At 37.8% G+C, this 14,714-nt stretch overlaps 1 protein-coding gene across 1 annotated transcript; it reads left to right on the top strand.

Annotated features, from left to right (window-relative positions):
* Positions 1-3,599: 3,599 nt before the first annotated feature.
* Positions 3,600-13,874, top strand: LOC115439624 (ribosomal L1 domain-containing protein 1-like). The gene is given in 12 exon segments (XM_030163473.1): positions 3,600-3,676; positions 3,928-4,067; positions 4,197-4,335; positions 4,994-5,143; positions 6,064-6,164; positions 12,767-12,779; positions 12,781-12,865; positions 12,950-12,996; positions 12,998-13,081; positions 13,182-13,236; positions 13,268-13,341; positions 13,441-13,874. Coding segments are annotated over 12 exon segments (1,101 nt in total). The 5' UTR covers positions 3,600-3,604; the 3' UTR covers positions 13,582-13,874.
* The last annotated feature ends 840 nt before the right edge of the window (positions 13,875-14,714 follow it).

The raw sequence follows: 14,714 nt of genomic DNA, 5'->3' as shown, positions 1-14,714 counted from the left end.
GTGGATTTGAAATGAAACATCATGTGACTGAAGTGCAGACTTCAATTCTTCAAAGCTTCAATTTAAGGCACAAGTGTCAAATATGGCTCATGAGCCAAAACTGGTCTGCGAAAGTGTCCAATCTGATCCAGTGGGATGAATTTGTCAAATGCAAAAAACATAAAGAACATAAACAACCTGAAATTTCTTCAAATAAAAATAAAGGTAATGTTAGCAACATTATATGTCAGTTTATCATTTACACATATACATTACAACTTACAGCGGCCTGGCCAAGGACTTTGTTGACTGATGTGACCTCAACCACCTTCTACTCAACATTTCCAAGACCAGTGAAATGGTTTTGGATTTTAGGAGGAAGAGGTCCAAATTGGTGCCAGTCACTATCCACAACACATGTACAAGTTGTCTCCAATTACAGGTACCTGGGAGTCCAGCTGGGCAACAAGTTGGACTGGTCCTGTCATATGGAGACCCTGCACAAGAAGGGGCAAAGTAGACTTTATTTCCTGCGGAGATTAAGGTCATTCAACATCTCCAAGCCTCAACTGTGCAGCTTCTACCAGACTGTGGTGGCTGGTGTCCTGTTTTTTGGTGTGGTGTGTTGGGGGAGGGAGCTCGCATTTAAGACAGAAACAGACGGAACAAACTCATTGCGAAAGCAAGCTCCATCATTGGGATGGGATTGGACACAGTTCAGCAGGTGGCTGGGGTGAGAATGCTCAGGAAGCTGAACTCTATTTTGAGTAATGCATCTCACCCACTTCACCAACTTGAGGTGTTCAGGAAGCACCTTCAGCCACAGACTGATTCCCCCTCAGTCCAGGACTGAACGGAGTAGGAGGTCCTTCCTGCCAGCTGCTATTAAACTTTTCAATATTCCTGTGCAATAAGTTATTGTATGCTGTGCATACTATAGGTGTTTTGTTTTATTGTATTATTTACGTTACTTTTATTGTACTATATATATTTTATATCTTTTATTCTATTTTAACACTTCTTCATTCCATTGTTGGTTGTATGTGGGATGTCTGTTGTGATGGGTCAGTGTTTTTTTTTTGTACTGCTGTCATAACCAAACAATTTCCTGCAAAGGATCAATAAAGTATCTATCTATCTATCTATCTATCTATCTATCTATCTATCTATCTATCTCTATCTATCTATCTATCTATCTCTCTATCTATCTCTCTCTCTATCTCTCTCTCTCTCTCTCTCTCTCTCTCTCTCTCTCTCTCTCTCTCTCTCTCTCTGTCTGTCTGTCTGTTTAAAGATCATAGAGGATCTACAAATACACAAAACATTTAGGAACAGGCAGAATTTTGTTAAAATTGCACTTCTAAAGACATTTCAGGATGTTCATTTTTTTGTGAAGGGATAGTTTTTAAATGTAAACCTTGTGTAATATTACTTTTTTACACTAAAACAGAAAGATTTGTACTTATCATTACTGTACTTGTACAATAAACTGAGGCATAATATTGTTAAAATTCACATAATTTTCTTGAGACATTTCATGTTGTTCATATTATTCACATTTGTAAGGAAACTTAGTAGATGTAAATATTTTCATTATATAATTTTACTATTTTAACTGTTTTAGTGGTGTGGCCCACTTGGGATCATATTGGGCTGAATGTGGCCCCTGAACTAAAATGAGTTTGACACCCCAATTTAAGGGATTTAACAAAAACATTGCATTAATCATTTAGGAATTTCAACCATTAAAAGGTAGCCCCTCCACTGTCAGATGCTAAAAAGTTCAATCTGCCCCTCATCATTTCTAGTTTTTCTTATAGTAGATGCAGGGTTTTTAACCGTTAAAGACGTAGAAGTATTCTTATGGTAACTTCCAAATGATTTTTTTTCTCTACAGCTGACCTTTCCCAAGTGATTCATCACCCTTTCTCATAATATTATACTCTGTAATTTGTATCTTTCAGTGTAAGTATTTTCCTATGTTTAATTTACTGACCATGTAGATGTTTGTATGTGTTCAAATATTTCATTACCTGAATTTAAAAACAAGTGTCTACCTCCACTGTCATTTGCCAAACTACAAGGGTTTTATAGGTGAATCAATGCTGCAGAAGATGATGGTGTTTTCATGTTTATTCTTAACAGCTGATATCTGATCTTGCCGAAAAGCTGAGAAACTGTATTTTACATGAATTATGTAGATGTTTTAATGGGATTAGTTGTTCAGATATTATTAAACATTTTAGATCAGTAGATGGTTTTGGTTGGCCTCAGCTATTTAGTTGTTGAAGGGTTGTTTTTCATTGACTGTCCAAACATCGACTTCTATAATTAACAATGAGACGTTGAAAAAATAACTACATCACCTGTGTACTCCTAAGGACAAACGCTGTTTGTGAGTGTTTTTCCCTGAGTACTTTGGTGTCTGGAATTTTTCACAAAGTCTAGACTTTCTACTCCATGATGGACATGTTTGTTGTGATAGGCCTACACAGAATATGATACTGAATATGAAACATCAAATGAGGTGATAATAATAAAGATATTCCTGTCCCTGTATATAGGTAGCTGTCCATGTTGGCAGTTTACCGCTTTACATGTTGAAGGTTGAGCTCATTTTAAGATTGGAACCTTCACATAAAACTAAATTATATGGTTACATCTCAATCCTCATTTTGCAGACAATTCTGCCCACACCACAGATTTGTCTTTGAGCGATATTTTACCAGAGAGGTACATCTTGTCATACTAAAGACTTGTCTTTTTGAATTAAGTTTGTATTTAATGTGTAAAGTAGTGATGGAAAGTTTTGTTCTTTACAGAGTGCTCTTATCTTTTGGTACAGCTCCCAAAGAAGAGTCGGCTCTTTCGGTTCCCAAGCGTCGCTTAATTTAGTATCATTTGTAGCCTCATGATTTAACCTGGCAAATATGAAGGGCTTGTGTGTTGATAAACCCTTTTCCCTCCAATGCTTTTACGAGAAGCCTAATAATTGCTTCCTTTGTGCATTTGTTCTGCCACAAAAGCATTCTTTCTTTATACATACATACAAACACACACACACACAAATATATATATACATGTAAACTTTTAATTACACTAAAACAGACAGAACACAAAACATTGCAAACAAATCCACAGAAGCAAAACCACACTCAGTAACCAAACAGTATGAATGTCCTCAGTACAGGTTAGCCTTGACAAACATCAGACGTCTCAGCTTGGATGGGCTGATGCGATTCCATCTGCCCTGTTTTCAAGAAGATTCCCTCAGACGGAACAGATGTTTCTACAATGCACAGTCTCCCCTCCATCACCTTCACCAGGCATGAGAAGACTGAGGCTTTGGTCTGACACCAGCCACAGCTGAGGGGTTCCTCAAGATACGATCTCAACTGGGCTTCATGTCCACCATGATAATAAAGATAATCTAATAAGAAACATAAAATAGAAACAAAGCTCCACCGTGAGCAGAGATGAGCAAAGTCAGAACTGAGCAGCAAAAAGATAAGAAAAAGTGGGCCGCCGCTTTTCCTTCTGTTTGCAGTTTCCTCGGACTCACTACAAACCATTGGCTCTAGAGGCGCATCTTCTGCGCATGACACATCGCTAGTGTGAAGTGCGCATGCGCCAGGGCTCTACACGTGAAGCAAACAGCATGGCTGAAAACACAGAACTTGCGATAGACCGGGCTCAGGTAAAAAGTGTTCTCCAGTCGTATTACTTTTTAACTATAACAGCATGTCATGATGAAAGAAAGAAGCTTACTGTAATAGATATTACTTTTAGCTAGATATAAACTAGCAGCAACGATAAGTTACATAACCTCAATCGTTGTTTGCTAACTTTTTTAGCCATGAAGCTAATGTACAATAGTCAGCAGTGTGACGTCGTATAGACGGTGTGTTTGTGTAGCTCTTTTTGATTTTGAACTGAATCTTCCCTCAGGTAAAAAAGGCCGTCCAAGCCTTACAAGCATTCCTGAAAACCAAATCCAGCTCCGACATCCTGCTTCTGAATGAGACTCAACATATCACCTTGCTGTTCACGCTGTGGAAGGTCCCCAAACAGCCCCAGACCATCCGCATGTGAGTATCACATACTGAGGAATACAGAGGTGCCGCCTTGTTCCTTTCACCTCGTCTGACAGCAGGTCTTAGTTAAGGACTTTGACAGTGGTCTTCCTTGTGTCCTAACCTGTCCTGTCCTGTCTTCAGCCCACTGCCCCATGGACAACGATCTGACACAGAAGAGGTCTGCTTGTTTACCAAAGACGAGCCCAACATGACCTCTGAACAAACCCAGAGGTTTTACAAAAAACTGTTGGAAGAAAGGGGAGTCAAAAACGTCACTGAGGTACTCACTGTCATAAGTCTGTTCTTTTAAAGCTCACAAAACATCCAATAAGCTCTATTCAATGACAATTGATTAAACATTTCTTCAGTAATATTTAAATATGCAAATAGTGCCAATTTCAAAAGTTAAACTGTTTTTTGCAGCATGTTTTCTTTTTTCCTTAAGCCAGTTTTCTGTATTTTATCACAGAACACTGGCAATTGGTTGCCAAAATGGACTTGGAAAAAGTTGCATAGTAAATCACATTTGGTGTCAAAATATGTGTCACCACAAATCCTACTTGTAAGCACTTGCCTTAACTGTGCTTTATATTTATGCTGCCTCTTGGCCAGGACTCCCTTGAACAAAAGGTTCTTAATTTCAATGGGATTTTTTCCCTGGTTAAATGAAGGTTAAAATAATAATAAAAAAAAAAACAAGTTAACTCAGATTTTATGTTATAAGAAGTGTGAGTCTCTGTTCAGACATCATTATGAATTTACAATGAAGCTCAAACATTTAAGTCCACTAACCAGGTTTTGGTTACAAGAAGAGGCATAACGTGTAACCTGTAGACAAATAAAAGCCAGACATTTTCCACTCTTGGCAATGCACATAGTTCACACATACACATGTATTTCATCTTTGAATCATGATGTTTTTGTATTTGGTGGGACAGATCAGCCCATTCAAGGTGCTGAAGACAGAGTACAAACCATATGAAGCCAAACGTCGCCTTTTGGCAAACTATGACTTGTTTCTCTCTGATGACCGTATCCGCCGCTTGCTGCCCTCACACCTCGGAAGACACTTCTATGAGAGGAAGAGAGTAAGAACTCAGTGTCACTGTTTCTGTAGTCTAGAGCAGTTACTTGTTTTTCCAGTGGCACTGGTATCTGATTAAATTGAGAAATATGCCTTAGCATCAAAAAGTAACAGACAAAAGTCCCACCATCAAATATTGTCATGAAAGTTTTTCAACAAAGGATGATAACAGAAGGGGAGCAGACCCCCAAAGCCAGTGTTTTGTGTAATATGCATGTCAGCACCGTCTATGGTATTATATACACGGTGGATACAGTCGATAGTAAATACAGCATGCTGATAGGGATGAGATGGATTGGTTACCAAGGTTACAGGGTCACAACTGTCAAGGAAGCTTCATGAAGTGTATTCACATTCTCAGCAGTGCATTCAGAAAGATTCCTTGTTTTAATTTAAACAAAAGTATGCTGAACATTAGTATAAAAGATTAGTAGGGGATATGGATGCAGCTGTTGTTATTTCTTATTGCTTAATCAGTCACTCATCTTTGACATCATATTTACATTTTTACAATTCCAAACTAAATTTCCAAAGTTTTCAATGGACCATTTACTATTTATAACACTATTTCTACATTGTCATTGCATAAGTACACCACAAACAAAAAGTTAAGGAGATTTTTAATATTTGGGCTACTTTTTTCAGTTGGGATTCTTGCACAGTGCTTTCTACTTTGTTGCATGTGAATTGAATTGAAACACATTTTTAATGGACCAGACTTAGTTTTATTTACAATGGCAAAAATGACAAAGCTGCACTTATTTTTTTAATTAAAAAAGGCCAACGCTAACCTTATTCAGCCAAGTAAATTAGTTTGCCACTTAATTGCTAGTATGCTGTTTGCAGTGCATTGAGAAAACATAACAATCAGCTGTGTTTTGAAGTTTTTTCAGTAAATGGGCATGTGTCTGTCCTTCACCAGAGAGCCATTGGTCTGTGAACCTGCAGAGCAAACATCTGGCCAGAGACATTGAGGAAAGTGATCCAGGCACGAGCATGAAGATCTCCAATAGGGGATGCTGCTGGTAAGTTTTCCAACTCTTCTGTGTCTGTTTTTACCCTGCTAAACTTTGAAATGGTTTTGTTGAGAAAGCAAAGCATGATTCTAAGTTTAAAGAATTGTCTTTGCGTGGAATTAGTAATACCTCTCAAAGAAGTTTGTTGATCTTTGTTTGATATAGTAAATGCTGGTGACAGTGAGGACCAGTGAAATTATGGAATACCTGTACGGTAATGATCTTGTACGCCAAGTAATTAGATCAAAATCATTGCAGCAGAAATTGTGCTCTAAATCTGTGTTTTATCAGGACAAATTTCAGTTAAGGTTAGTATGACTTTGTGCTCCTCCTTTAATACACAGTAGATGACTTTAATAGTCAATCTAAAGTGTGCAGTAAGCGATGAACCTTCAGCTGGCTTCTCAGATTGTCAGGATTACGGCCTTAAAATGCAGCAAAATAATTCCATATAAAATTGTTGTCAGTCATTATATATCTGTCTTAGTGTACTTCTCATATTTTATTACAATAGTTGATTGTGTTTGTTTTTCGATGGCAGTGCTAAAGGTGGCAAGTGATTAAATCATGTGTGAAGGACGAAATGATTCATTGATTAGTTTGTGACTATGCAATGTTAACATTTTCACAAGATTTAAAGAATTGTTCCATCTATTTCTAATCATTTTCCATATTGATAAATTTTTTGGTTTCTGTTGTTGTTGTTGTTAAAACATTATATATATGTGTGTGTGTGTGTGTGTGTGTATATACTACCAGTCAAAAGTTTTAGAACACCCCAATTTTTCCAGTTTTGTATTGAAATTTAAGCAGTTTCAAGTCCAATGAACAGCTTGAATGGTACAAAGGTAAGTGGTGAACTGCCAGAGGTAAAAAAAAAAAAAAAGAAACAAGGTGAGGTTAAACAAAAGTCTCAGTTTTTAACTGTGAGGAGAAGACTTTGAGTTGAAGGTTTGATCAGTCCATAACACCTTCTTCCAGTCTTCAGTAGTCCACTGGCGGTGTTTCATGGCCCAGGCAAGCCTCTTTTTCTTATTCTGAAGTCTCAGCAGTGGCTTTCTTGCTGCAACTCGACCCATCAACCTGCAACTCGAAGTCACACACTGAGACTTGCTTAGTACGACCACTTCAAGGTTTGCTTGAAGCTGTTGTCCTGTGAGTCGCCTACACGCAGGCTGTTGACTCTCAGAAAACTTGTCTTCTGATTCTGTTGTGGCTTTGGGTCTGCCAGACCTCTTCCTGTCACCTTTTCCCCCAGTTTCTGAGTGCCTTTTGATGGTGAAGGAAACTGGGACTTACTGACAACCGTGACTTTCTTGGCAATTTCTCTGTAGGAAGAGACCTACATTTTTAAGTGTTATATGGTCTGTCTCTCTTCTACGTTAATTGCCTTTTTTTGCCGATTTTATAGTAACACTCTACTTCTGCAGTACAATACTGTTCAAATATGCTCACAACTGTATGGTACAAAGTGTGTTCCAACACTACTTTCATGTAGACAGAGGGGGTTGTAAGTAATTCAGAAATGTTGGGACACCTGTAGGAATTGGTAGCACCAACTTTCGAGGCTTGATCAACCTCCATTGCTGCAGAACTGCTTTAAGTAGTTAACCCATGTTCTTGTTCGCCTATTTGTATAATTCTGAAATGTACATTATTGTTCAGTTTTGTTTAACCTACCTTTTTTTTTTTCTTTTTTTTACCTCTGGCAGTTCACCACTTACCTTTGTACCATTTCAAGCTGTCATTGGACTTGAATTGCTTGAATTTCAATACAAAACTGGAAAAATTGGGGTGTTCTAAAACTTTTGACCGGTTGTGTGTGTGTGTGTGTGTGTTAGTATGTGTGTGTGTATGTGTATATATATATATATATATATAATATATATAATATATATATATATATATATATATATATATATATATATATATATATATATATATGTACTTATTTATTTATTTATTTTTAAACTTTTGCATTAAGAGTTTTGCTAGATGCCTTTGATGTTGTTAACCCTGAAATGAGAGTTTAAGTTTTTGGATTCATAAAGTAGTTGACACATTTAATTCACCGACATTCATTAGATCCATCTAATATTTATTGATGTTCAGTGATTCAGATTTATTTAGGAATTTATTAACTGACTTAGATGTTCAGATCTACAGCTGCAGCAGATTTGAAGGGCAGAGGATGCTGTACATTGTACACACTGTAAAACCCAATGAGACAAATTTGTGGACATTGAACCAGTGAATAAAATAGACTTTCTTCATATGACAGTTTATAATGAAGTCAAAGACACAAACATAATCGAGACGCCTCAATCAGCCAGTTCACGAGGTATTTTCTTTCTGCACTAAATTATCATTATTATATCTGCCTTTAAAAATCCACTATTTGTTTCCTAGATCTATCTATGAAGGCTTTTTGCAGTACAATGGTGTGGTCAGATCAAGAGCTGACCAAACTACACTGAGCAAAAGTATAAACGCCCAGTACAGTATTTGTGTAACATGAGACATGCAGCCCAAAATGAGCTCATGATGTCTTATAATTGTAAAACATGGTTAATTCTCTTGATTTGTTATCAGACTTTGTGTTCATCTCTGTGAGTGAGCATTTGCTCAGTGATCCAGTGATTCCACCCACAACACAGGTGTGACATGTCCAGACGCTGCTCAGATACCATTAACAGAACTCAGACACTCCTTATACTGAGCACAATAAAAGGACGCCTCAAAATGTCACATTTCATCAGATGTCACCATGACACAGATGTTGCAAATCATGCAAGAACATGCCATTTCATGCTTGATGCAGGGATGTCCACACATCCCTCAGCTCCGTGTAGCCCTCGAAGAGAAGTGAAATAATATTCCACAGGCGTCAGTTGACAGCCTTGTCAGCTCTATGAGAAGATGATGTGTTGCTCTATGGGAAACTTGTCTTTCAACCGGGACGCCATCGTGTCCACATGAATGTCCCCGAATGCCAGACACCACTATCATGTTCTAACAGACAGGGATGTGTACCACAATGATCTAGAAAATAAACTGTGTACAATTTAATGTATTGGGCCTTACCTAGTACTATTAAAAATATATGGTGTTGTATGTAAAAATGTATGTAAGTTTAACATTTTTTTTTTTTTTTAATTCTTTATTTGGAAAAGCACAATTTACAAAACTTCTGTTACTTCCACAGTTAAATTTTCTACACATCACATAAAAAAAAATGCTTATCCGAGATTTTTGTCATTAAAGAAACTTTTAAAAGAAAATAAAGAAAAGTGGGCTGGAAGAGAGGGCTTACTCCCATTACTTCAATGAAAAGACAAGACTCTATGAGGCAGGGGGCTCACCAGTCCTGGTCCTCGAGGGCTGGAATCCTGCATGTTTTAGATGTATCCCTCTTCCACACACCTGATTCAAATGATAAGCCTATCATCAAGCTCTGCAGAAGCCTGATAATGACCGTCAGGTGTGCTGGAAGAGGAAACGTCTAAAACATGCAGGATACCGGCCCTCAAGGACCAGGACTGGTGGACCCCTGCTATAAGGTGTGAATGTTTACATCACTCTAAACAGAAATGTTTCACATGTAAAGTATTCACATCACTGATGTATTCATTTCACATCCATGAAAAATTTAACATAGTTCGTCCATTTTGACCAAATAGTGAAAAAAGATTCCTTTTGACCCTTAAAACAAAATGTCAACTTCTCCAGAATGTAAATGTCCTGTACGATGTCGATCCATTCTTCAGTTGTGGGTGCTTCAGGCTTTAACCATTTTCTAGTGATAGTCTTTTTACTTGCTGCCAAAAGCATTAACAACAGTTTTTTATCTTTCAGAGTCCAGTTCTCACATGAAATATCTCCTAAGTATAGGGCTTCACACTTAAAAAGAATTTTTTCAGTAAAAATGTGATTTAAATGTTCACACAACTGTTCCCAAAATGGTTTAATCACTGGACAACTCCAGAAAATATGATAGTGATTGGTGTTCATTGTCCCACAGTCTCCAACAGGTGTCTCCACTGCCCTGATGTTTTTCTGGGCTGGAGTTACAAAAATCTACAATCTTTTCCAAACAGAAATTCCCTCCAATTGTTGGAGCTTGAGGTCAATCCATTGTTGTTTGAGGATCTCTTCCCATCTGTCCGCTGGTATAACTAGATTTCCTTCTTTCTCCCACTTATTTCTAATGTGGTCTGTATCACCCTTTTTAGGACAGCAGAATACCATTGTATAATCTGGAAACAACTTTGGTGCATGAATCAACATTTCAACAAGGATAAAAACATATTAAAGAAATTAAGACCAGCTGATTCCCAGGTATCTCGTAGATTCTGGTGAAAATAAGATCTAACCTGCAGGATCGCTGTAGAGTCATCCTTTCCAGCCCATGAGATCTCTGAAGTTTTTCAAAACTCTGAAACACCCCTCTGTGGCATGAATGAGTCATAGGTGGTCAGTCCTTCCTGATCCACCTTTTGAATCTCCCAAGTCACTCTTGTTTGGTTTAAATGCTGAGTCAAAGGCGCACCCCTTAGTATTTTGATCTGGTTATCTATTTGACAGATTTTAACTATCTTTTTCCAGGAATCCAGCATTGTGTGTAACATCGAATCACCTGGTACCTTTACCACTCGTTTTGGCAATTCTTTATCCATAAACACAGATATTATAGGTATTCCTTCCACTGATGTACCTTCTATGTCCTTCCAACCTGCTTTGTATGATGGAGAGCATAAACAAATTAAAGGTCTTAGCTCTGCTGCTAGATAATATTCCTTTAGATTGGGAAGACCCAGACCTCCTTTTTCAACTGCAGGACTTTGTAGCTTACTCCTAGCCTTTTTTCCCTTGCCAAATATATTGCGATATTAATCTGTCCCACTCTACAAACTGCCTATCTGGTATTAGGATCGGCAGCCACTGAAATAAATACAAACAGCGTGGGAGAAGTTCATTCTGACTGACTCTATTCTGGAATATAAATTTAAATAGGGGATCACATTCCACCCTTGTACATCTGCCTTTAGCTTTGTTGTTAGGGGGGCCATAAATTTGCCTCAAAAGTCCTGGAAAACTCTTTGGTTAGTATGACACCTAATATTTTACCGATTCTGCTTCCCAATTCCATCTGTACAAATTCCTGATTTCATTCGGTGGGCTGTAGTTTAATGTTAAGACCTGGGTTTTGTTAATATTAATCTTTTAACCTGACATTGAAACCATATTCCTCAATCATTTTCATAAATTTCGTTAAAGTTTGTGTTGGGTTAGTTAGGGTTAGCAACAAATCATCTGCAAATAAGGACAGTTTTTGTTCATCAGATGCCATCTGAACTCCTGTAATGTCAGGACTCTGCCTTATCCATTGACTTAATGGCTCTATAAAAGGGCGAAGAGGAGTGGCGGAGACACAGTACCCCTGTCTTGTACCTCTTTCCAAAATAAATGAATCAGATAAGTCTCCGCTGATCTTTATCCTAGCTGAAGGTTTCTTGTACAGTGCTGCAATTATGTCAGTTAGTGTCTGATGAAATCCAAATTTAGACATTACTTTAAATAAAAAGGACCACCTGACCGAGTCAAATGCCTTCTCTGCGTGCAAACTCAATACAAAGGTCTCTATTTTCTTTTGCACTACATGATTCAAAATATGCAGTGTTTTTCTAATGTTGTCTTGAGTCTGTCTCTGTTTAATGAATCCTGTTTGGTCCATATGTATTATCTCTGGAAGAATTTTTTTCAAGTCTCTGTGAAATTATGGCTGTAAATAGTTTATAATCAATATTTAGAACACTCACTGGACGATAATTTGCACAATTCAACTTATCCTTCCCTTTAGGAATTACTGAAATGATAGCCTCTCTCCATGAGGGGGGGATTGATTTCTTTTCCAATATGTCATTAAACGCTCTTAATAATGTAGGGATCTTGCAATTCTTTATACCACTTAGAGGGAAAGCCGTCCGTTCCTGGAGATTTACCTCCTTTTAACTTTCTTATGGCCAATCTTAATTATTCTTCCATTATCTCTGATATTAACTGTTTGTTTTGCTCATTAGAAACTGTAGGGAGAGAAAGGTGAGAGAGGAAGGTATCTGTGTGATGCTCATTGCTCAATTTGGGTTGAGAGTACAGGGTTTGATAAAATTTGGAAACATTTATGGATAATTCTCAATTCTGATTCAGTACTGTTTGTAAGTGGGTTCTGTATTTTGTGAATAGATCTATCTGCTTGTTGCTTCATAGTTTGATTGCTAGGAGTTTCAGAGATTTGTAAGTTTACATTTTGTTCATTGTAAGTCTTAGGAGGTGTAATGAAGCTAGAAACTCCAACTCGTACTTTATCAACTTAGAGTTCAGGGTGACTCAGAGTGGATGCAGTTTTTCAAACAGAAGGTTGTTTCAGAAACTTTAATGATGGACCGTTTTGGAGGATGTCCATAGACATGGTTAATGCCAGGGGAGGTTTGAGCATCCTATAATTTTGGAATTTTTGCAGAATCCAGACCAGGTGTGAAGGTCTGAAATCATACTGTTAATAACATCACCTTGGTGTCTGGTGTCCCTAATGCTTGGGGTCTGTGTTGCAGCATGGCTCGTGTTTGCCCACTCTGACATGACTGCTGATGAAGTGACAGACAACATCGAAGCGGCCATCCAAACATTTGTGGCTAAACTTCGTGCAGTAAGTCCAGCAGCTCCGCATGTTTTTTGTTTCCCTCATTGGAATGTTTTGATTTTAATTGTCTTTTTATTTAAATGATCGTTTACAGAAGGTCCAATGATAAAGCTTATCCATTTGAAGAGTCAGACATCAGTGGGCTCTGCCTATCTACACTTCAGACATGAGCACTCTCACTGTGTTGGAGGAGGCACTAAAGAGCTCCAAGACCCCCAAGGATAAGGTGAGATGAGGGTTCATAATGGTGTGTCATTCATTGAAACCAACTTCTACAAGTCTTTAACTGTGAATTTCAGAAAGTTGCAGCTAAAAAGCGGGGAAAGAAGAACAAGTCACAGGACATAAAGCAAAAAGACACCATTACAGAGAAGAAAACAGGTGAAGGGAAAGAAAGAAGCAGAGAAACGAGAAAAAGAGGATGATGATGATGAAATTCCACAGCTCGTTCCCATAGAAACCCCGAGCAAAAAGCCCAAACTGGAGGTCAGTACGCAAAGCAGCTGTTTAAATGATTTAACAGGTAATTTACACATTTAGATATCAAGGATAAATGATTGATTCATTTCCCTCTCAACCATGTAGAAAACACCCAAAAAGAAGCAGCTGGAGAAAGCACCCAAGCCTGCTGTTGTTAAGAAAGGAACAAAAGGTCCAAACAAGCTTACCAAGAAAGCTGGCAAGACTGGAAAAGAAGGAAAAACAAAAGTGCCTAAAGTTAAATAATTTCAGCTGTACATTTCTTAATCAGTATGGACTCACCCATTCTACAGGACCAGATTGGTCAATGTATTTTGTCTGTTTTGTCCTTGTTCAAAATAAGATCATAAACTATCTTAATCTGAAGTGATTTTTGCTTGTGTTGTGCTTTGTTACAGAGAGTAAAGTGTTATGATGGCCCTCATGGGCTATTCCCAGGCAGTAGACTGAGTATTTTACAAGTGGTATCGGTCCTCAGCATCTGGCTTGATTTTGACAGTTTATTTACGTACCAAAATATAATCTTGTAGTACTTGGTAGTCTTTGTCTACTTAGTCTTTTCTTATTTACCCACTCAGCTCTCATTTTCTTCACTGTTCCATTATTTCTTTGTATTGTGGCCAATATCAGATTCCAACGTGAATTACTCACTAATCCACATGCAAAAAGAAAGCAGTCAAGGTAGAAATGTGGAGATCATGTCCTTCAGTAGAAATATTAGTACAGTAAAAATACTGCACAGAAAATAAAATTGTGATTTTTAAAATCTTGCGTTTAAGCTAAAATAGAATATCAAAAGTAATTGCGCAGTGACAGGTCCCAGTCAGTGTTGTATTATTACATGTGGTATTTGGATTCATTTCTTGTTGCATTTATGTTTGTTACAGTTGTACTACTTTATATCATGTGAGTGACTCCCTCTAGTGCAGAGTTGTGATGAATTGAAGTTAAACGTGATGCAAAGTCACATGAATTTGATCTGATTGTTCAGACTGTATTGTTCAGCCCAGCAATGACTGGCGAAATGTCCAGGGTGTACCCCGCCTTCCCCCGTAAGTAGCAGGGATAGGCTCCATGCGACCCCATGACCTAGTGAGGATAAAGCGGGTTCAGAAAATGAATGAATGTTAAGACTGAGGAAGAAAATCAATTCTATCTGATTCAGGACCACATTTGGAAGTGGCTTGGATCAGAATTGAGAAATTCAGACTGAACGTGATTCACTCTGTTCACACTGTCAAGAAGAAACAGATCTGAGTCTCATATGAAAGAAGAGATCAGATTCAGGCTGATTTTTTTTTTTCCACTGCAGTATGAACATAGCCTTTAATTATTCCTTCAGGTTCCATTAAATGTCTACTGTCAAAGATGTAGGGGTT

Source organism: Sphaeramia orbicularis, chromosome 19 (assembly GCF_902148855.1).
Source record: "Sphaeramia orbicularis chromosome 19, fSphaOr1.1, whole genome shotgun sequence".
NCBI classification, from domain to species: Eukaryota; Metazoa; Chordata; class Actinopteri; order Kurtiformes; family Apogonidae; genus Sphaeramia; species Sphaeramia orbicularis.
The sequence above is the reverse complement of the archived record's forward strand: the minus strand, read 5'-3'. Positions and strand labels throughout refer to the sequence as shown.